We start from the raw sequence: 16,050 nt of genomic DNA, 5'->3' as shown, positions 1-16,050 counted from the left end.
TAAAGCTGTGACTGCATCATTGGAGGAACCGGTAACAATAATATCATCAACATAAATAAGCACAAATATAGATGTGTGTGACTTATTATAGATGAACAATGATGTATCTAACTTAGAAGGAACAAAGCCAAGTTGTTGCAGTTTGGAACTTAAACGAGAATACCATGCCCTGGGAGCCTGCTTCAATCCATAGAGAGACTTGTCAAGCCTGCATACATGAAATGGTGCATTTTTGTCCTCAAACCCAGGAGGTTGTTTCATATACACTTCCTCTTCCAGAACACCGTGAAGAAACGCATTCTGCACATCTAGCTGTCGCAGACTCCATCCTCGTGACACAGCAACAGAGAGAACAATACGAATTGTAGCAGCTTTAACAACAGGACTAAACGTGTCCTCATAGTCTATTCCATACCTCTGCTTGAAACCCTTTGCAACAAGTCTTGCTTTATAGCGATCTATGGTACCATCAGACTTTCTTTTTATTCTAAACACCCATTTGCAGTCAATCAGATTGTTACCTTGTTGAGATGGAACCAAGCGCCAAGTCATGTTCCTATGAAGTGCCTGAAATTCCTCTTCCATAGCCTTTTTCCACTTTGGGTCTGAAAGTGCCTCATGAAACGTGCGAGGTTCACCTCATGAGCAAGACAAGCCATATTTAACTTTATAATTAGTAGGTTGAATTACCCCTGCACGAAGGCGGGTACGCAGTGGAGTTAACGCTGGCGCACGTGACGGAGTAGGTGAAGCAGAAGATCCCGACTCCTGTTCCTGGACAGGGGATCCCAAGGCTGTGTTCTCTTCTGCAGACCCCATAGGATTTTCTGTGTCTAAACCGGGCGGTGGTGAAGGCAGATACGACGCAGTGGATCCTGACAGCGCAGCAGAACTGTTGTGGGATCCCGTGCCGATTGCTGCTCCACCCGATGAGCGCAGGGGATCTAGTGGGCCCCGCCTCCTGACGTAGCAGCGGGGTTCGGCCGAAAAGCGCGTGACAGCGGGAACCTCACAAGGAGTCGTGTCGAGCGCCGGTTCATGCGAGGGATGCACGCGCGAGGGCGACCCAGCAGGGGGGCGCATCGTGATCGTGGGTTGGTGCAGTTGGGCACCTGATGGGAATCCGCCTGCGCTGTCCTCCTGACGCGGCGACAATCCCGAGGATGAGTTGTCCCCGCTCCGTAGGCACATGAGATATGGGCCATTGGGAGCATTCTGTATATCATTTGCACTCAATTTTTTTTCTCCTGCTTCCACATCGGACCCTGCAACATGTGAAGACTCCAAAATACGGTCAGGAGAGTTAGTCAGATGGTCATTAAAATTATCATCCCCATGAACACCGGACAACTGAGGTGGAAGAAGTAGAATTTATTTGCGAAGGAGGGCACCGGCATTTGGATGAAGATGTGCAAACGGGAAAACAGTTTCATCGAACACAACATCACGAGAAACATATACTCTTCCTGTAGGAATATCAAGACACTTAACACCCTTATATCGAGGACTATAACCAAGAAACACGCATTGCTTGGAGCGAAACATGAGCTTGCGTTTATTGTAGGGACGGAGGTTGGGCCAACATGCGCAACCAAACACATGAAGTGAGGAATAATCTGGTCTAGTATGAACAAGACGTTGCATAGGTGTTTCATTATCGATGACACGGCTAGGCAACATGTTAATGAGATGAAACGCCGTAAGGAAAGCCTCATCCCAAAATTTTAGGGGCATGGAGGCACCGGCAAGAAGGGCCAAGACAACTTCAACAATATACCTATGTTTGCGCTCGGCAGACCCGTTCTGTTGATGTGCATGAGGGCAAGACACATGGTGAGAAATGCCTAATTTTTGGGAAAATGAGTTTAGTTTCTCATACTCACCACCCCAATCAGATTGGACGGCGAGAATCTTACTATCAAATTGCCGTTCAACAAGTGCTTGAAAGTTTTGGAAGACTTGAAACACATCGGATCGTTTCTTAAGAAAATAGATCCAAGTGAATTTACTGTAATCATCGATGAAACTAACATAGTAATCATGTCTACCAACAGAAGTGGGGGCAGGAACCCATACATCAGAAAAAATAAGTTGCAAAGGTTTGGAGAAACACTAGTTGATACAGGATAGGGCAATTGATGAGCTTTTGCCCTTTGACATGAATCACATATAGTTTCAGAACTACGCTCACCAACACAAGGGAGCTTATTATTTCTAAGCATTTGTTGAACAATAACAAAGGATGGATGTCCTAATCGAGCATGCCACCGTTCCGACGGAAGTTTGATGACACCATAGACTTGTTTATTGAAGCTTCTAAATTGAGGAATCAATGGATATAGTCTGTGCACACATCTACCTCGATAGAGAACTCTCCTCGTGGCCTGATCCTTGATCAAAAAGAAGTAAGCGTGAAATTCTAGAAATACTTTGTTATCAATAGCAATGTGATGCACAGAAAGAAGATTCTTTGATGTGTCGGGACAATGCAAAATATTTCTAAGATGAATATCATGATGCGGGGTTTTGACAATTGAATGACCAACATGACATATCTCCATACCTTCTCCATTGGCGTTGTGAACTTGATCTTGACCCCGGTACTGTTCGGCCATGGTGACCTTCTCGATCTCATGTGTGATGTGATTGGTAGCCCCGGAGTCAACGTACCAATTTGTGTCTAGCCCATAGGAGGTGTCCGCGGCTGCTGCAACTTTTTTCCTTTGGGAATTGTTCTCAGCATAGCGATAATCACAGTCCTTGGCGATATGGTTAGTCTTTTTTGCAGATTTGACACTTATTTTCATATTCATCATACCCCTGAAAGACGCGTCCTCGATTGTTGTTGTAGAGAGGACGCCGATTTTTGTTGTAGTTGTTGCTGCCGCCACCATTGTTGTAGTTGTTGCCACCGCCGCCACCAAAGTGGCCGCCGCAGCTGCCACCATAGTAGCCGCCACCACCGTGGCCATGGCCACCATTGTAGTGGCCGCCGCCATAGCTTCTGCTGTTTCCGCCTCCATGCTGTCTGCCTCCTCCTCTGGACGAGCCACGTGAAGCAGATCGGGAAGCACCACAGCGCCCTCGAGAGGCTGCCATGGTAGTGGATTTGAAGGACTCAGCGTCGGTACCATGGAACATCTCTGAAAGTGCAACTATCCCTAGGTGGTTTTGGTAATTCATAACAACATATAGCTCATTGAGCTAATGCAAGATGACTATTTCAGGAAAGCTCAATGATTGGCATGGCATGCATGTGAAAGTGGAACCCTCAAAATGCTAAGGACAAAGGATTGGCTCAAGCTCAAAAGCTCAAGACTCTTCATTTTATATTTTAGTGATCCAAGATCACATTGAGTCTTTAGGAAAAGCCAATACTATCAAGGAGGGATGAGGTGTTGCTTAATGATCCTCTTGCTTCATGTGCTTAATGATATGCTCCAAAATCCTCAGCTACTTTCCCACTTCCACATATGACCTAAACCCAAAGCCAAACTCGGTCCTACCGATTCTTTCTATCCGGCGCCACCGAGTTTCACTTGTCATAAGCCACTGCCAAACCCTAGCAATTCGGTTCTACCGATAGGGATCTCGGTCTCACCGAGATGGGATTGCAGACTCTCTGTTTCCCTTTCGTAACTTTTCGGTCTCACCGAAAGAGCGAATTGGTCCCACCGAGATTGCAGTGTAAACTCTTTGTTTCCTTTTTGTAACTTTTCGGTCTCACCGAAAGAGCAAATCGGTCCCACCGAGTTTGCCTGACCAACTCTCTGGTTAGCTTATTACCAAACTTGGTCTCACCGAGTTTATGTAATCGGTCTCACCGAGATTATGTTATGCCCAAACCCTAACCATATCGGTCCTACCGAGTTGCATGTTAGTCCCACCGAAAATCTCTAACGGTCACTAGGTTTACCTTTTCGGTCCGACCGAGTTTGTTGATTCGGTCCCACCGAGATTGGAAAACTGTGTGTAACGGTTGGATTTTGTGTGGAGGCTATATATACCCCTCCACCTCCTCTTCATTCGTGGAGAGAGCCATCAGAACACATACACAATTCCAACTCATATGTTCTGAGAGAGAACCACCTACTCATATGTTGAGACCAAGATATTCCATTCCTACCATATGAATCTTGATCTCTAGCCTTCCCCAAGTTGCTTTCCACTCAAACCTTCTTTCCACCAGATCCAAATCCTATGAGAGAGAGTTGTGTGTTGGGGAGACTATCATTTGAAGCACAAGAGCAAGGAGTTCATTACCTACACACCATTTGTTACTTCTTGGAGAGTGGTGTCTCCTACATTGGCTAGGTGTTACTTGGGAGCCTCCGACAAGATTGTGGAGTTGAACCAAGGAGTTTGTAAGGGCAAGGAGATCGCCTACTTCGTGAAGATCTACCGCTAGTGAGGCAAGTCCTTCGTGGGTGATGGCCATGGTGGGATAGGCAAGGTTGCTTCTTCGTGGACCCTTCGTGGGTGGTTGCTTCTTCGTGGACCCTTCATGGGTGGAGCCCTCCGTGGACTCGTGCAACCATTACCCTTCGTGGGTGGAGCCCTCCGTGGACTCGCGCAACCGTTACCCTTCGTGGGTTGAAGTCTCCATCAACGTGGATGTAGGATAGCACCACCTATCCGAACCACGGGAAAAACATCCGTGTCTCCAATTGCGTTTGAATTCTCCAAAGCCTTCCCTTTACATTCTTGCAAGTTGCATGCTTTACTTTCCGCTGCCAATATACTCTTTGCATGCTTGCTTGAATTGTGTGATGATTGCTTGACTTGTCCTACAATAGCTAAAATCTGCCAAGAACTAAAATTGGGAAAAGGTTAAGTTTTTATTTGGTCAAGTAGTCTAATCACCCCCCCTCTAGACATACTTTCGATCCTACAATCTCCATGCGCTGATCGAAGTTGGAGACCATACTGAAGAGGTCATCGGTGGTGAGCGGATCGGTGCGGACATCTAAGGCAGAAACTATGAGTTGATACTCCATGTCTAGTCCTCCAATAATGAAGGAGATGAGTTCATCCTCATCGATGGGTTTTCCTGCAGCGACAAGTTCATCGGCCAAGGATCGCATATAGCCAAAGTATGAGCCAGCCGATTGAGTGCCTTTCTGGGCATTGGTGAGATTAGTTCTGATGTTGTTGACTCGTGATCTGGATTGGGAGGAAAACATGCGAACTATGGCTGCCCACAGCGCATGAGATTCCTCATGGGAGGCTACTTGGATAAGGACTTCACGAGAGAGATTGTTAAGGAGGAACGCAAGAACTTGCTGATCCTCCCGATGCCAGGCTGCATATGCGGGATTGATGATGGTTTGGTCTTTGCCATCGTCTTTTTTGTGGTGATGGTTTGGGATGGCTTGGGGTGGTTTGATCAAGGTACCCGTACATGCCCGCAGCTTTGATCTGCGATAGCACTAGGGATTTCCATAGCACGAAGTTCGTGCGGGTGAGTTTTTCTGAAACCTGCGAGGCGAGGGCAGGGGAGGAAGATGAGGAGGACGCCATGGTAAGGGAAGGTGGATAGCTAGATGAGGTGGAGAGCAAGGGCTCTGATACCATGAAGGAATTGATGAAGCGTCTCGATCTCCAATATGGAGACCCGCATGTGTATATATTGATTGTGGTGTCTCGTACAACTGTGCCACACACGTCAGGGAATACATCGAGGGAAAAGAGAGAGAGAGAGATCCTCACGCTAGGGAGTTACAGGAGGTTGAGGAGATAAGATACAACTCAAAGGAATAAACCTCTTGGCTCCTAACAACCGAGCCATGACTAGATAACTATGATTAATAGTTTGTAGTGGAATCTCTAAAAGAGTTATATTTAGGAATGCAGGAAGTAGAAAACTGTCTAAAATTACTACTCACTCGGTAAGACATTAATACCGCAGAAGATGGAACACATTCTCTTACTAGTTACTAGACATATTGGCTTGTTGTACGATCAATCTGGATAGAGCTGAATCATTTGATACACTGTTGTGAACTTACTGATTATCGGGATGTAAGACAACAGTGAAGTTTGATGATGGAATCTTCTTTCATTCTGCCCCAAATTGTAAGATGCATGAATTTTAGCACATTCTCAATATGCTGGCTTCAGATCATAACCATTTCGGATTGCCCTTGGTTAGATCATCATAATTTTAGTTGATCTATAATCAAATAAATGGTTCTCTCATGAAATCATTATGTCCCAGTCCCACTGATCATTACTCCTTCCAGTACACAAAAAAGGGATGTCCTGAGTCAAACTTTGATGAACACCATTAACAAAACTTTGACCAACAACACTGTTTAGAATATTCAAATTGGGTTGAAAATCATGTGCAAAGATTTGTGTAGAGAAGTACTGTCAGAATATTATAATTTTTAGGGCAGTTGCACATACCATCGCAACAGAATTAGTAGTCAAAATTTTATTTTCAAGACCATGTCAATGCATCCCCTAAAAAAGACCATGTCAATGTACAAAACGCCATTTTTTCAGGAATTAGAGGGAATATTAATTATCTTTACCAATCAAAGTTTCATATTTACTATTAGGAAAGGAGTTAGATATCTTCAACCGGTTCCCTGTATTATAAATATAATGCAAGAGGTGTACCAAATCATAAACTTTGTTGCCATCTTATAGTCCTTCTGCTTGAATGCCTTATCAGCATGTGACTTGAACAAACTTTTTCTTCTTTCAAGGTGCTGTTGCTCCTAGATAACAAATAAATGAAACATGAATTGAATATTTTGAATTTTGGAATAATCATCATTTAGTATGATTTGTTTACCATAAAAAACATGCAGCAACTTTGTGTTCAACATTCTTCTTAGTTTGTATATCGGTGGCCTTTAATTTACCATCGAGTGCTGACACTAAAGTTAGAACAATGTCAGTCTACCTTGATACCAAGCATTCTAGTAGGAAACATGGGAACATCAGTGGAGATCAATGTGTTTCTTCTTTCACGAAACAATCAAGTTGAAATCATTATGTCCTTGTTAGTTAGGTACGTCATGGGATAACAACACAACAACAAAAGCCTTTAGTCCCAAACAAGTTGGGGGAGGCTAGAGCTGAAACTCATGGTTCTGGCACGTGGATGGCTAACTTCCATGCACCCCTGTCCATAGCTAGTTCATTGCTGATATTCTAGTCCTTTAGATCTCTTTTTACAGACTCCTTCCATGTCAAGTTTGGACTACCCCGACCTCTCTTCACATTAAATATATACATCAAATACAGAACTTGCCCAAGAAACAACTAGCCATAAGATAAACGAGTGCAACATAGAACTAGTATGTCAGTTGCTAAAATATGTTGAGGGTCTCTCCCTCTTTTCAAAAAAACTTCTAAAATATACTACTCTTTGACCAAGATACTAATGAATACAACACACCCTGAACATGATGCTGGTGTACTTCACAACTGTGGCATGAAATTCATGATTATGAGCCTAGTTCAAGCATTCTTGTACAAGCAAGCATTTAACTATTCTACAGCATTACAAGATTTTCTTAATACTCGGCACAGAGATAAGTTTACGACAGTTAACATAAATATAACCAGAGTACAATCTACATGTAAATATCAGTACAGCAGTTGCCTTATCGTAGGAGTCGATCTTATCAGGTATAACCGTGTAAGTTGTTTGTACTTTTCAACCTTGGAATCAAAGGACTCTTTTACTCAATAATTTGTAATCCCTCTATAAACTAATGTAAGACCTTTTAGATCACTACTTTAGGATTTTCTAACCAGAGGGAGTACTAATTACCCATCACGAAAACCAGATTTTGTTAGGATTTTCTACTCATTACCATCCAGGGTTTTTTTCATATTATGTTCTGTTACCAAATTGATAGTGAACAATAAATATGGTTCATGATGTCTATTGGTCAGCAGCCCTCTTATATTAAAGTTGGTAGTTTGTTCCATAGTTCAAAAAGGCGCGCCTACGCAAGCGCTTAAGCACGCCTAGGCTCTAGGCGGTAGCAAAACGCCTAGCGCTTAATGTGCGCATAATTATGCTTAAGCGTGCACTTTTGTCAAAATCAAGGCACTAGTAAAACGCACAATTAATGCAGAGCGCATTTTTTAACTTTGGTTTGTTCTCAGATAGTCAGCACCAACAACTTGTTTTTTAATGATTTTCTCTTGAGGTGCAATGCATAATCATAGTACACATTGAATACTGTAGCACAAAAATATGATGGATTAGCTTTCAAATAATATTCAGTATGCAGGCAGCATAAGAACAGAAAATAACATACAATTGACTTCTTTTCTTCAATCTTTGCATGAGAAATTACTCCTTCAATACTCCAGTTTGGGACATTTGGAATTGGAGAAGTCACAGGAAACAACATTTCAACCTCTTCCATGTAATCACATATCGCAGCAAGCTCTACTGGCAACCTACCCAACTGGACAACAAAAGGAAAAATAACTTACATTTTGTCAAACAATTAACTGCTCCATTCAAGAAAAAAAAACCATAGAGGCCTCTTTTGGTTCATAGGATAGGATTATCATAGGAATAGGAATCTTGTAGGAAATGAGATGACATGTATCTCAAATCCTATGAGTAGGAATAGGAAACAAGATGTCATTTGGTTGACACCAAAGAAATTTTTCCATTGAGTCTAGGCTTTTTTTTATTTTCCTATGAAATGTGGAGGATAGAAACCAATCCTATGTAGGAATAGGAATCCATTCCTATGAACCAAAGGGCTCTAAAGGAAAAAATCCTATAAGAATCCTATCCTCTAGAATTCCTATGAAATTCCTCTAAACCAAAGGAAGCCAGAGATTATAATAGAAGAACCTGATCATTACGTAACTTATAATCAATGAAGAAAATTATAATATTGTCAGAAAGAACCAGAGTCACCGTAATTATCAAATGTTTTAACAATACGAATTAGGATGAAGAACCATATCAATTAAGCTAAAAATGTCAATTTACAGTTGTTATTGCATGAGTACATTGGAGAAATACTGATACCCAGAATGGTACATACTGCTATTTCATTATCCCATCAACTCCGTCAACTGTTTAGAATAATAGCAAAAGAACATGAACATTACGTGATGTACAGCCGACATAGAAAATAAGAACATCGTGGGAAAGAACCAGGATCTGCGTAATATTTTTATCAGATGCTTCAACAAGGATTTACTCAGCAAGCATTCGCAAGTTTGCCTAGCAATTCAAACTGCTAGCCCACAAGGTTTCCAAGAGAGGCATTTCAGAAAAAGTTGAGGCTGAGACACCACAACAGTTTTTATGTACGAATCAGTGCCCATAATATCAGTCCTACTTATAAAGGTTGGAGTTAGTGGTGAGTTCACATGTGGGGCCATACAAATAAACAATGCACTTCTACCCACATGTGAGACTAGCAACCTTTCAAAAGATATAATAAACAAATATTACTTCTACTGGTGAAAGACGTACCCAAATAAACAAATACACTGCTGCCGTAATATAAGAACAACACTCTCATAAAAATAAGATTATAAATGCATATCACTCCAATTCAAATCATGTTTTTGATTTTAATTTTTATGCCCAACAAATTATTCCTGTTCTATAGCATAGCAGAAGACATCACACATTGCAATTTCAACATGGTCATAGATATTGTCCTCCTACCAAATCCACGATCATATGCATTCAAATAACTCACTCATGCCCATTCTCCTAAATTTAAATTGTTACCTCACTATAACTCTTGCAAAGGACCACAATGGTCGCTTAAAAATCATCAATGACTACAACATGACATTTCATTCTATTTGCGTTATCTTTTTAATCATAAACCATGCAGAAGCAGTGACACACCATCATCTTTTGATGATCTCCTATGCCAGTAGTATCTCATCGTCTATTTATGGTTCTGTAGCAACGCACGGGCATTGTGCATGCTAGTATAGACAAAAATACTAGCTGAAGACATGAATTCTTTTTAGTTGGTCTGTTGAGTGATGATGGCATGGATATAAGTGGCTTAAAAGAGTGAAAACAGAATGCCAACGGGATGAAGAACATCAATAAGCTAAGAAAATTCAATTTATTCTAGTGTAACCCAGAATAGTACATAATGAGATATCAATATCTCATCGACTTTTAAATTAAGCACCGATATGACCTTCCAAAAAGGGGGAAATGTTGATAATTGGGTACTTATTGGATACATTAACCTTTTTAGAATAACAAGAATAGGCATGTTAGGAATGATCAACAGAAAATGTTACGCCTGTTGATATAACCATTCAGAATTGGGCTGCATCCCAGTGGTGGGTGTGCGGTGACTGACCCGCCCACCAGAGTTCGATCCCCGTGAGGCAAATTAATATCTCAGGAGGAGCCCTCATAGGTCTTTTATTAATTATAAAGACTCCCAGAAGGCCAGAATGAAGAACTTCAATACACACAAGTGTGATTCCCATAAGCATAGTCAATGACACTAAGTAACCTAAACCGATCGCTAAACAGGTCCCTACATTATGATAAGAGCTGAATACAGTACCACTGGAAGCTTTAACAGAATATAGTGAAATTCTGCATACCAGGTCAGCAAATATCTAGAAAAAATATATAACATACATCATCGGGAATATTAGGATCTACTCCAGCCTTCAATAAGAGCTTAATGTAGTTGGTATAACCTCCTAGCATCGTAGCGAGCACTAAAGGAGTCGCAATGGAACCCTTGCAATCAACATCTGCACCAGCCTGTGAAATGGATTATGCAATAGAATGTTCATGGCCATATCTCCATGTACATCAACATATAAGCATGCAGAGATGATAGAGTAAGCAAAATCACAACATAGCATGGAAAAGTAGTCCAGAGAATACTCACCTTAATGAGTAGCTTCATGCACTTCAATGAACGGTAAACAAGAGCACTCATAAGGGAACTGTTAGCACCGCTGATAATGATGTTAGGCTGAAAGCATGGTATTGTCTTATTAATATAATAAACAAAGGTGGCATGATAAATTCAATAGTTACTTTTGAGATGAACAAATATATGATAATTTAAAAGCATGTCATCTTATAATCAACTGGCGTGTCTGGTGGTTCAGGGGATCAGATAGTCAGTGGATCATTCAATTGTAATCCTGACCTATCATGCTTGATTAGTTTGAGGGTTCGAATGGATTTTCCCATTAAATCAATCACACTTAAATCTCCATTGAGTGACCCTAAAAATGATTTTGTACCACAATATCCAAGTATGCATCAACCAAAGCAACCAAACCATACCAGGTTAAGACATTTTGTCCACGTCATATAACTAGTTCACGAACAAAAAATTATCTGTCCAAATTAGCTGCAATAAAGAGAAATAAGAAATAGTGGAGGCCATAAACATTTGCGTGGTGGTCCAACAAAATCTTCACTGTCTTATCCTGCTCATTTAAAGCAGCCATGTAGAGTGGTGTTCCATGGCCACGGTCTATGTCAACAGGCAGTCCTTTTGACAGGAGGAACTCTGTCACATTGCAGCATCCTGTGGTGAATGGAATGATTCTGTAAGTCGTGTGGGCACAAGCATTGAACAAACGAGTGCAGTAGAGTAAATAATTACAAGTACAATGACCAGGTTGCAGAAACTAAGTGTGAGGGTGTGTCACAGGGGGAGTACCTATACACATAGCATGGTGGAGAACTGTCTGTCCTTTGTTATCTCCTTTCACGAGATCACCACCATGATCAAGAAAATACTTGACAGTAGAAACATGACCAGACTGAGCAGACAACATAAATGGAGTCGCACCTGTACCAAAAAGCACACGTCAGCGCAACCGTAGATATCATACTGGCAAACATTGACATGGTAGCCACCAATTTTTTAAATGGAGAAAGGGATAGAGAAAGACCTTCAGCTACATCTCCACCCCCAGGAGCATTTACATCTCCTCCAAGATCCTCCACTAAGCACCTGCAAACCTCCAAATGGCCTTCGCATGCCGCGAGATGCAACACATTACATCCGTTCGTGTTGATAGAAAAAATGGCCGACAGGTCGCCATTTCTTTTGGTAAGTTTCTGATGTATACTGGGGACCCAATCTTTCGATAAGAGGAAGATAACTACGATTTTAGGTGAGATTTGACCCTCACAATCCGGCTACCAACTGTACAGGGAGAACCGTACACAACTGATAATCACGGCAATCGCTGAACCAACTCCACGGCGTTATCGACCGAGCCAACAGCGCGATCGACCTATCCACGAAGGATTTTTCCTGCAAGCAAATCGAAGAACATGCAAGAAAATAATAGCCAAGCAATCTCAAAATTACGAATATACTAGATGGGATTAATCTCACAAGATGGGGTTCCGATAGGATGTCTTGACGGTCACACTCGAAGACAAATAAAAATAGCAATATAGCTAAACTTCTCTAAACAAAACCCGACTCTAAACCCTAGCTGTAATTAACTATTTATTAGACACAGAGACGTGCCCGAGACGCACAGGGGCGGCAGAGTCCAGACGGACGCTCTTGACGTGATGGGCCAGGTCGGCTCCTTGATGGCGTTGTCATATGCAGCAGAAGGCCCACTCTTTTTATTGTTATAATTTTGCATTGGACGTGGTAGCAACAATAGTAGCTGACCCCACCAAATACGCATGCATGCACATGTGTATTTTGCATTGGACGTGGCAGCGTGGTTGGACTTGTGGCTTGTGATAGCTTGCATGGTGATGGGCACATGTATGTACACATGTGGATTTGGCATGAATGATTCAAGCTTGGTGTTCTTAGACCGGTCACGTTTGTCCTCGACTATCTTCATCTTTGTACACACTGGCGATGTCTTTTTGGTAGCTTCTTCTGTACAAGCGATGTCCACATCAGTTTCTTTACAATACCTTTCACAGAAGTAGACACGATCGGATTATATAAGTGAATAGACAAATTAACAAGTTATAAAACCAAAAGAAAAGAAGCAAATATGTTGAATGCACGAAAGCCTCTGGAAAGGAACGCAACCAAATCCGATGTTGAATACTGAGTTGCTCTCCAGTGTGTGCGTCTCGGACTCATGACGGTCTCTCCTCTCCCTTCTCTCTCTTCGTCCCCTTGCTCCCCGTCTCCCTCCTCCCCTGCCCTCGCCGCTCCCCATGGCTCCCCCACCCTTCCCTCCCCCCGTCTCCCCTCCCGATGCCTGCGGGGCGGGTCGGCTCTCCTTGCTCCGGGCACGCGTCGGCTCTGGCGCTGGCCCCCTCTGCGTCGGCGTTCTTCCCCGCTCGCGTTTCTAGGCGTTGGGTGACATGGAGGAGTCGGCCTCTGATTCGGAGGAGTGCGCTCCGTCGGTGGTGGTGTCGGTGGTGCCGCCCGTGCCTGCGTCGGGCCGCTCCCGGAAATTTGCTCCGGGTGGCCGGGGCAGGCCGGTGTCGGTGCCCTCTGGTTCGTCAGGGTGGATGCGCGTTGGTCGACGCCGACGCATGGTGGGTCGGGGCCTGGCTCTTTCCCCGGATCGTGGTCTCCTCGGTCCTCCTCCCCCTCCTTCCTCCGGGGTGTTGGATCCGGACGATGTGGTGTCACCGGTCGCTGGTCCTGATCGTCCTCCTCCTCCTCTCCGGCCGGGGCCGGGGCCGGTGGCGGCGGTCGTGCCGGCGTGCGCGGGGGCGGATGGTGGCCAAACCCTAGATCAGGTTTGCCCTGTGGTCGAGGTGGGCCTTGGTGGGCACTTGGGCCTGGTGGCTCCTGGATCGATTCGGGTTGGGCCGCCCGGGCCCCCGGCTCTGTCGTCTCTCGATTCTTTCCCTCTCCTCCCGTCTGTGGGCCCGGGGCAATTGGTGGTGGCCACTGCTTCACGCCCGTCCCCTCCCTTGGCCCGCTGTCCCGTTCCGGCCCAATCGGCCCACTCTGCCCTGGCCTGTTGTGGCTATATATGGGTGCGCCACGGTGCCTTCCCCCCTTCCTAGGGTTTCCGGCTTCCGCCGCTGATATTCGCAGGGCGCATCGTACTATCCGCCATTTCTCCAGATCCACTTCTTCCCCACCTCCTCTCCTCCTCTCCTTCGCTGAAGCGATCGCCATGGACAAGTCTAGGGGCTCCTCCTCCGAGGCCCTTTCGGGTAGCAAGCGGGCCCGTGAAGTTTCGTCGGGCAGTGGTGTCGATCTGGCCTATGAGGCAGAGCTGCGGTCGAAGCTTGAATTTGAGGGGATTGCGCGCGAGCTGTCGCGCGAGCAGGAGGATTGGGAGGCGGGGCCGGAGCATTCCGTGGCCAGATCTGGGATGACGCTCCCTGGATCTGGTGGTGTGTCAGGGTAGGGGTCGGGGCCGGATCCGTGGGAGGCCACTGCTGCTTCGGTTGGTGGTGGCTCCTCCTCGTCAGCGTCGTGCCCCGCTCCAGCAAGGGGTCCGGTCCCTCCGCCTCGGTCACCTCCTCGCTATTTGCGGCTGGCGCTGCTTCTCGCTCGGGGCCGCGCTTCGGGCCCGGCTCTTCCTCCTCGCTGGTCGGGGATCGTCGTCCTCCTCCTTCTGCTCCGGGTGCCTCTTCTGTGGTCCGTGGTGATGGCATCCTGTCGCCGCCTCCCCCTCCCCGCCAGCATCCTGTTGCCTCGGGCCCTTCTCCGACCCTGACTTGCTTTGCCTTCCACCGCCTGAAGCACTTCCAATCTAGATGCACTAACCCACCCTTCTACCTCATCTGTCGCTCTGATGGTCATCTTACTATGGACTGCCGTAATCGTACCAAGAGCCCCTCCTTCATACAGTTTGGGTTGGGTTTGACTGGATGCTCGTTCTTCGCTTTAGATGCTGATGTTCCTGTGGTGATGGTTGCGCCGTCACTCTCTAATGCGGACATCATCACGGTGTGTAGTCAGAAGATCTCTCCGCAGACCCTCCTGGATGGTTTGAAAATCTGGGACGATAGCGGTTGGGACTGGCAGGTGCGCCGGCTTTCAGAGTATGAATTCGCAGTGGTCTTCCCCTCCTAGGATTTTCTAAGGGTGATCTACTCGTGCACCAGTTTTACTCTTCCCCTAAACCAGCTTGTGGTGTCTGTCAAAGCGGCTACTTGTGGTGCGAAGGTGGTGGGCCCTCTTAGCAAGACTTGGGTGCTAGTTTATGACGTGCAAGTTGGGCTATGCTCTACGGAGTTTATGATGGCTTTTGGTAATCTCCTTGGCAAGCCTGTGGAAGTTGATTCAGAATCTCTGGGCAAGGTTGGCCCAGTTCGTCTCAATGTGTGGTGCATCGATCCTGTCTGTGTTCATGGTTCCGTGGATGTTTTCCCATCTCCTGAGGGTGTGCGACTTCGTGTTCGGGTTGAGGGTGCTGAACCCCATGCTCCACCTCCGCCTCCTCCGTCCAAGCCTTCTGACCAAGATGACATGCATGGGAATGGTTCGGCCGGGGGCAAAACCCAAGTGGAGGCACGGATCCGCGTTTTACTCAGTCTGAATGGGATAAGCTGGAGCCTGATGAATGTGAGTTGCTCAAGGACAATGCCCCAGCTCCTAATCCTCAGAAGGAGGGCCTGGCTCCCCGTGTTGCTGATGTTGGTAAGGGGACCCCCTTCTCTGGTGTGTGCTCCAATGTGCCTACTCGCCCGCAGTCTCCTTCCTTCTCTGGGATCGAGGATCTTCCCGCTTCCCCCTGCGTTCCATCGAGCTCTCAACTAAGAAGAAGAAGAAGTCGTCGGTCCGGAAATTTTCTGCTAAGAGTCGGCCTTCTTCTACCTCCAAGCTTTCGGCGGCGGGGCTGGCTCGTCGTCTGGACAAGGATCTGGGCTCTGCCTCGGGGTCTGGCCCCGGTCCAGCATCGCCGGTCCGGTGCTCCCCGGTGCTGCGTTCTTCGGCGTCCACGGCACGGAAGGGCCGGCGTGTGCGCGACTCTGGCGTTTTGGTGGCGGTGCGGGCGGAGCGGCGCACCGCGGCCAGGGATCTTCCTCCTACAGGTTCGTCTGTCCAACCATCTCCCCCTGCCTCTCCTGTTTGCCTTGTTTTACCTACATTATCAGATGATCATTTGCTGCATATCATGTCTGATATTGGGTGA

At 45.6% G+C, this 16,050-nt stretch overlaps 1 protein-coding gene and 1 pseudogene across 1 annotated transcript in view; one reads left to right on the top strand and one right to left on the bottom strand.

Moving 5' to 3' along the window:
• LOC125548064 (uncharacterized) overlaps window positions 1-14,081 on the bottom strand; it is a 26,095-nt gene extending 12,014 nt beyond the window's left edge. The window contains exons 1-10 of the mRNA XM_087514879.1: window positions 14,010-14,081; window positions 12,185-12,275; window positions 11,908-12,099; window positions 11,673-11,804; window positions 11,398-11,537; window positions 10,884-10,970; window positions 10,625-10,753; window positions 8,286-8,438; window positions 6,637-6,725; window positions 3,472-3,478 (exon numbers count right to left, since the gene is read on the bottom strand). Of these exons, the coding sequence (XP_087371005.1) occupies window positions 3,472-3,478; window positions 6,637-6,725; window positions 8,286-8,438; window positions 10,625-10,753; window positions 10,884-10,970; window positions 11,398-11,537; window positions 11,673-11,804; window positions 11,908-12,099; window positions 12,185-12,275; window positions 14,010-14,081 (1,092 nt within the window). The remainder of the gene's footprint in view (window positions 1-3,471; window positions 3,479-6,636; window positions 6,726-8,285; window positions 8,439-10,624; window positions 10,754-10,883; window positions 10,971-11,397; window positions 11,538-11,672; window positions 11,805-11,907; window positions 12,100-12,184; window positions 12,276-14,009) is intronic.
• On the top strand, window positions 14,080-16,050 carry LOC147978764 (uncharacterized; annotated as a pseudogene).

Source organism: Triticum urartu, chromosome 3A (genome assembly GCF_056163025.1).
Source record: "Triticum urartu cultivar PI428250 chromosome 3A, HENAU_Tu73, whole genome shotgun sequence".
NCBI classification, from domain to species: domain Eukaryota; kingdom Viridiplantae; phylum Streptophyta; class Magnoliopsida; order Poales; family Poaceae; genus Triticum; species Triticum urartu.
The sequence above is the reverse complement of the archived record's forward strand: the minus strand, read 5'-3'. Positions and strand labels throughout refer to the sequence as shown.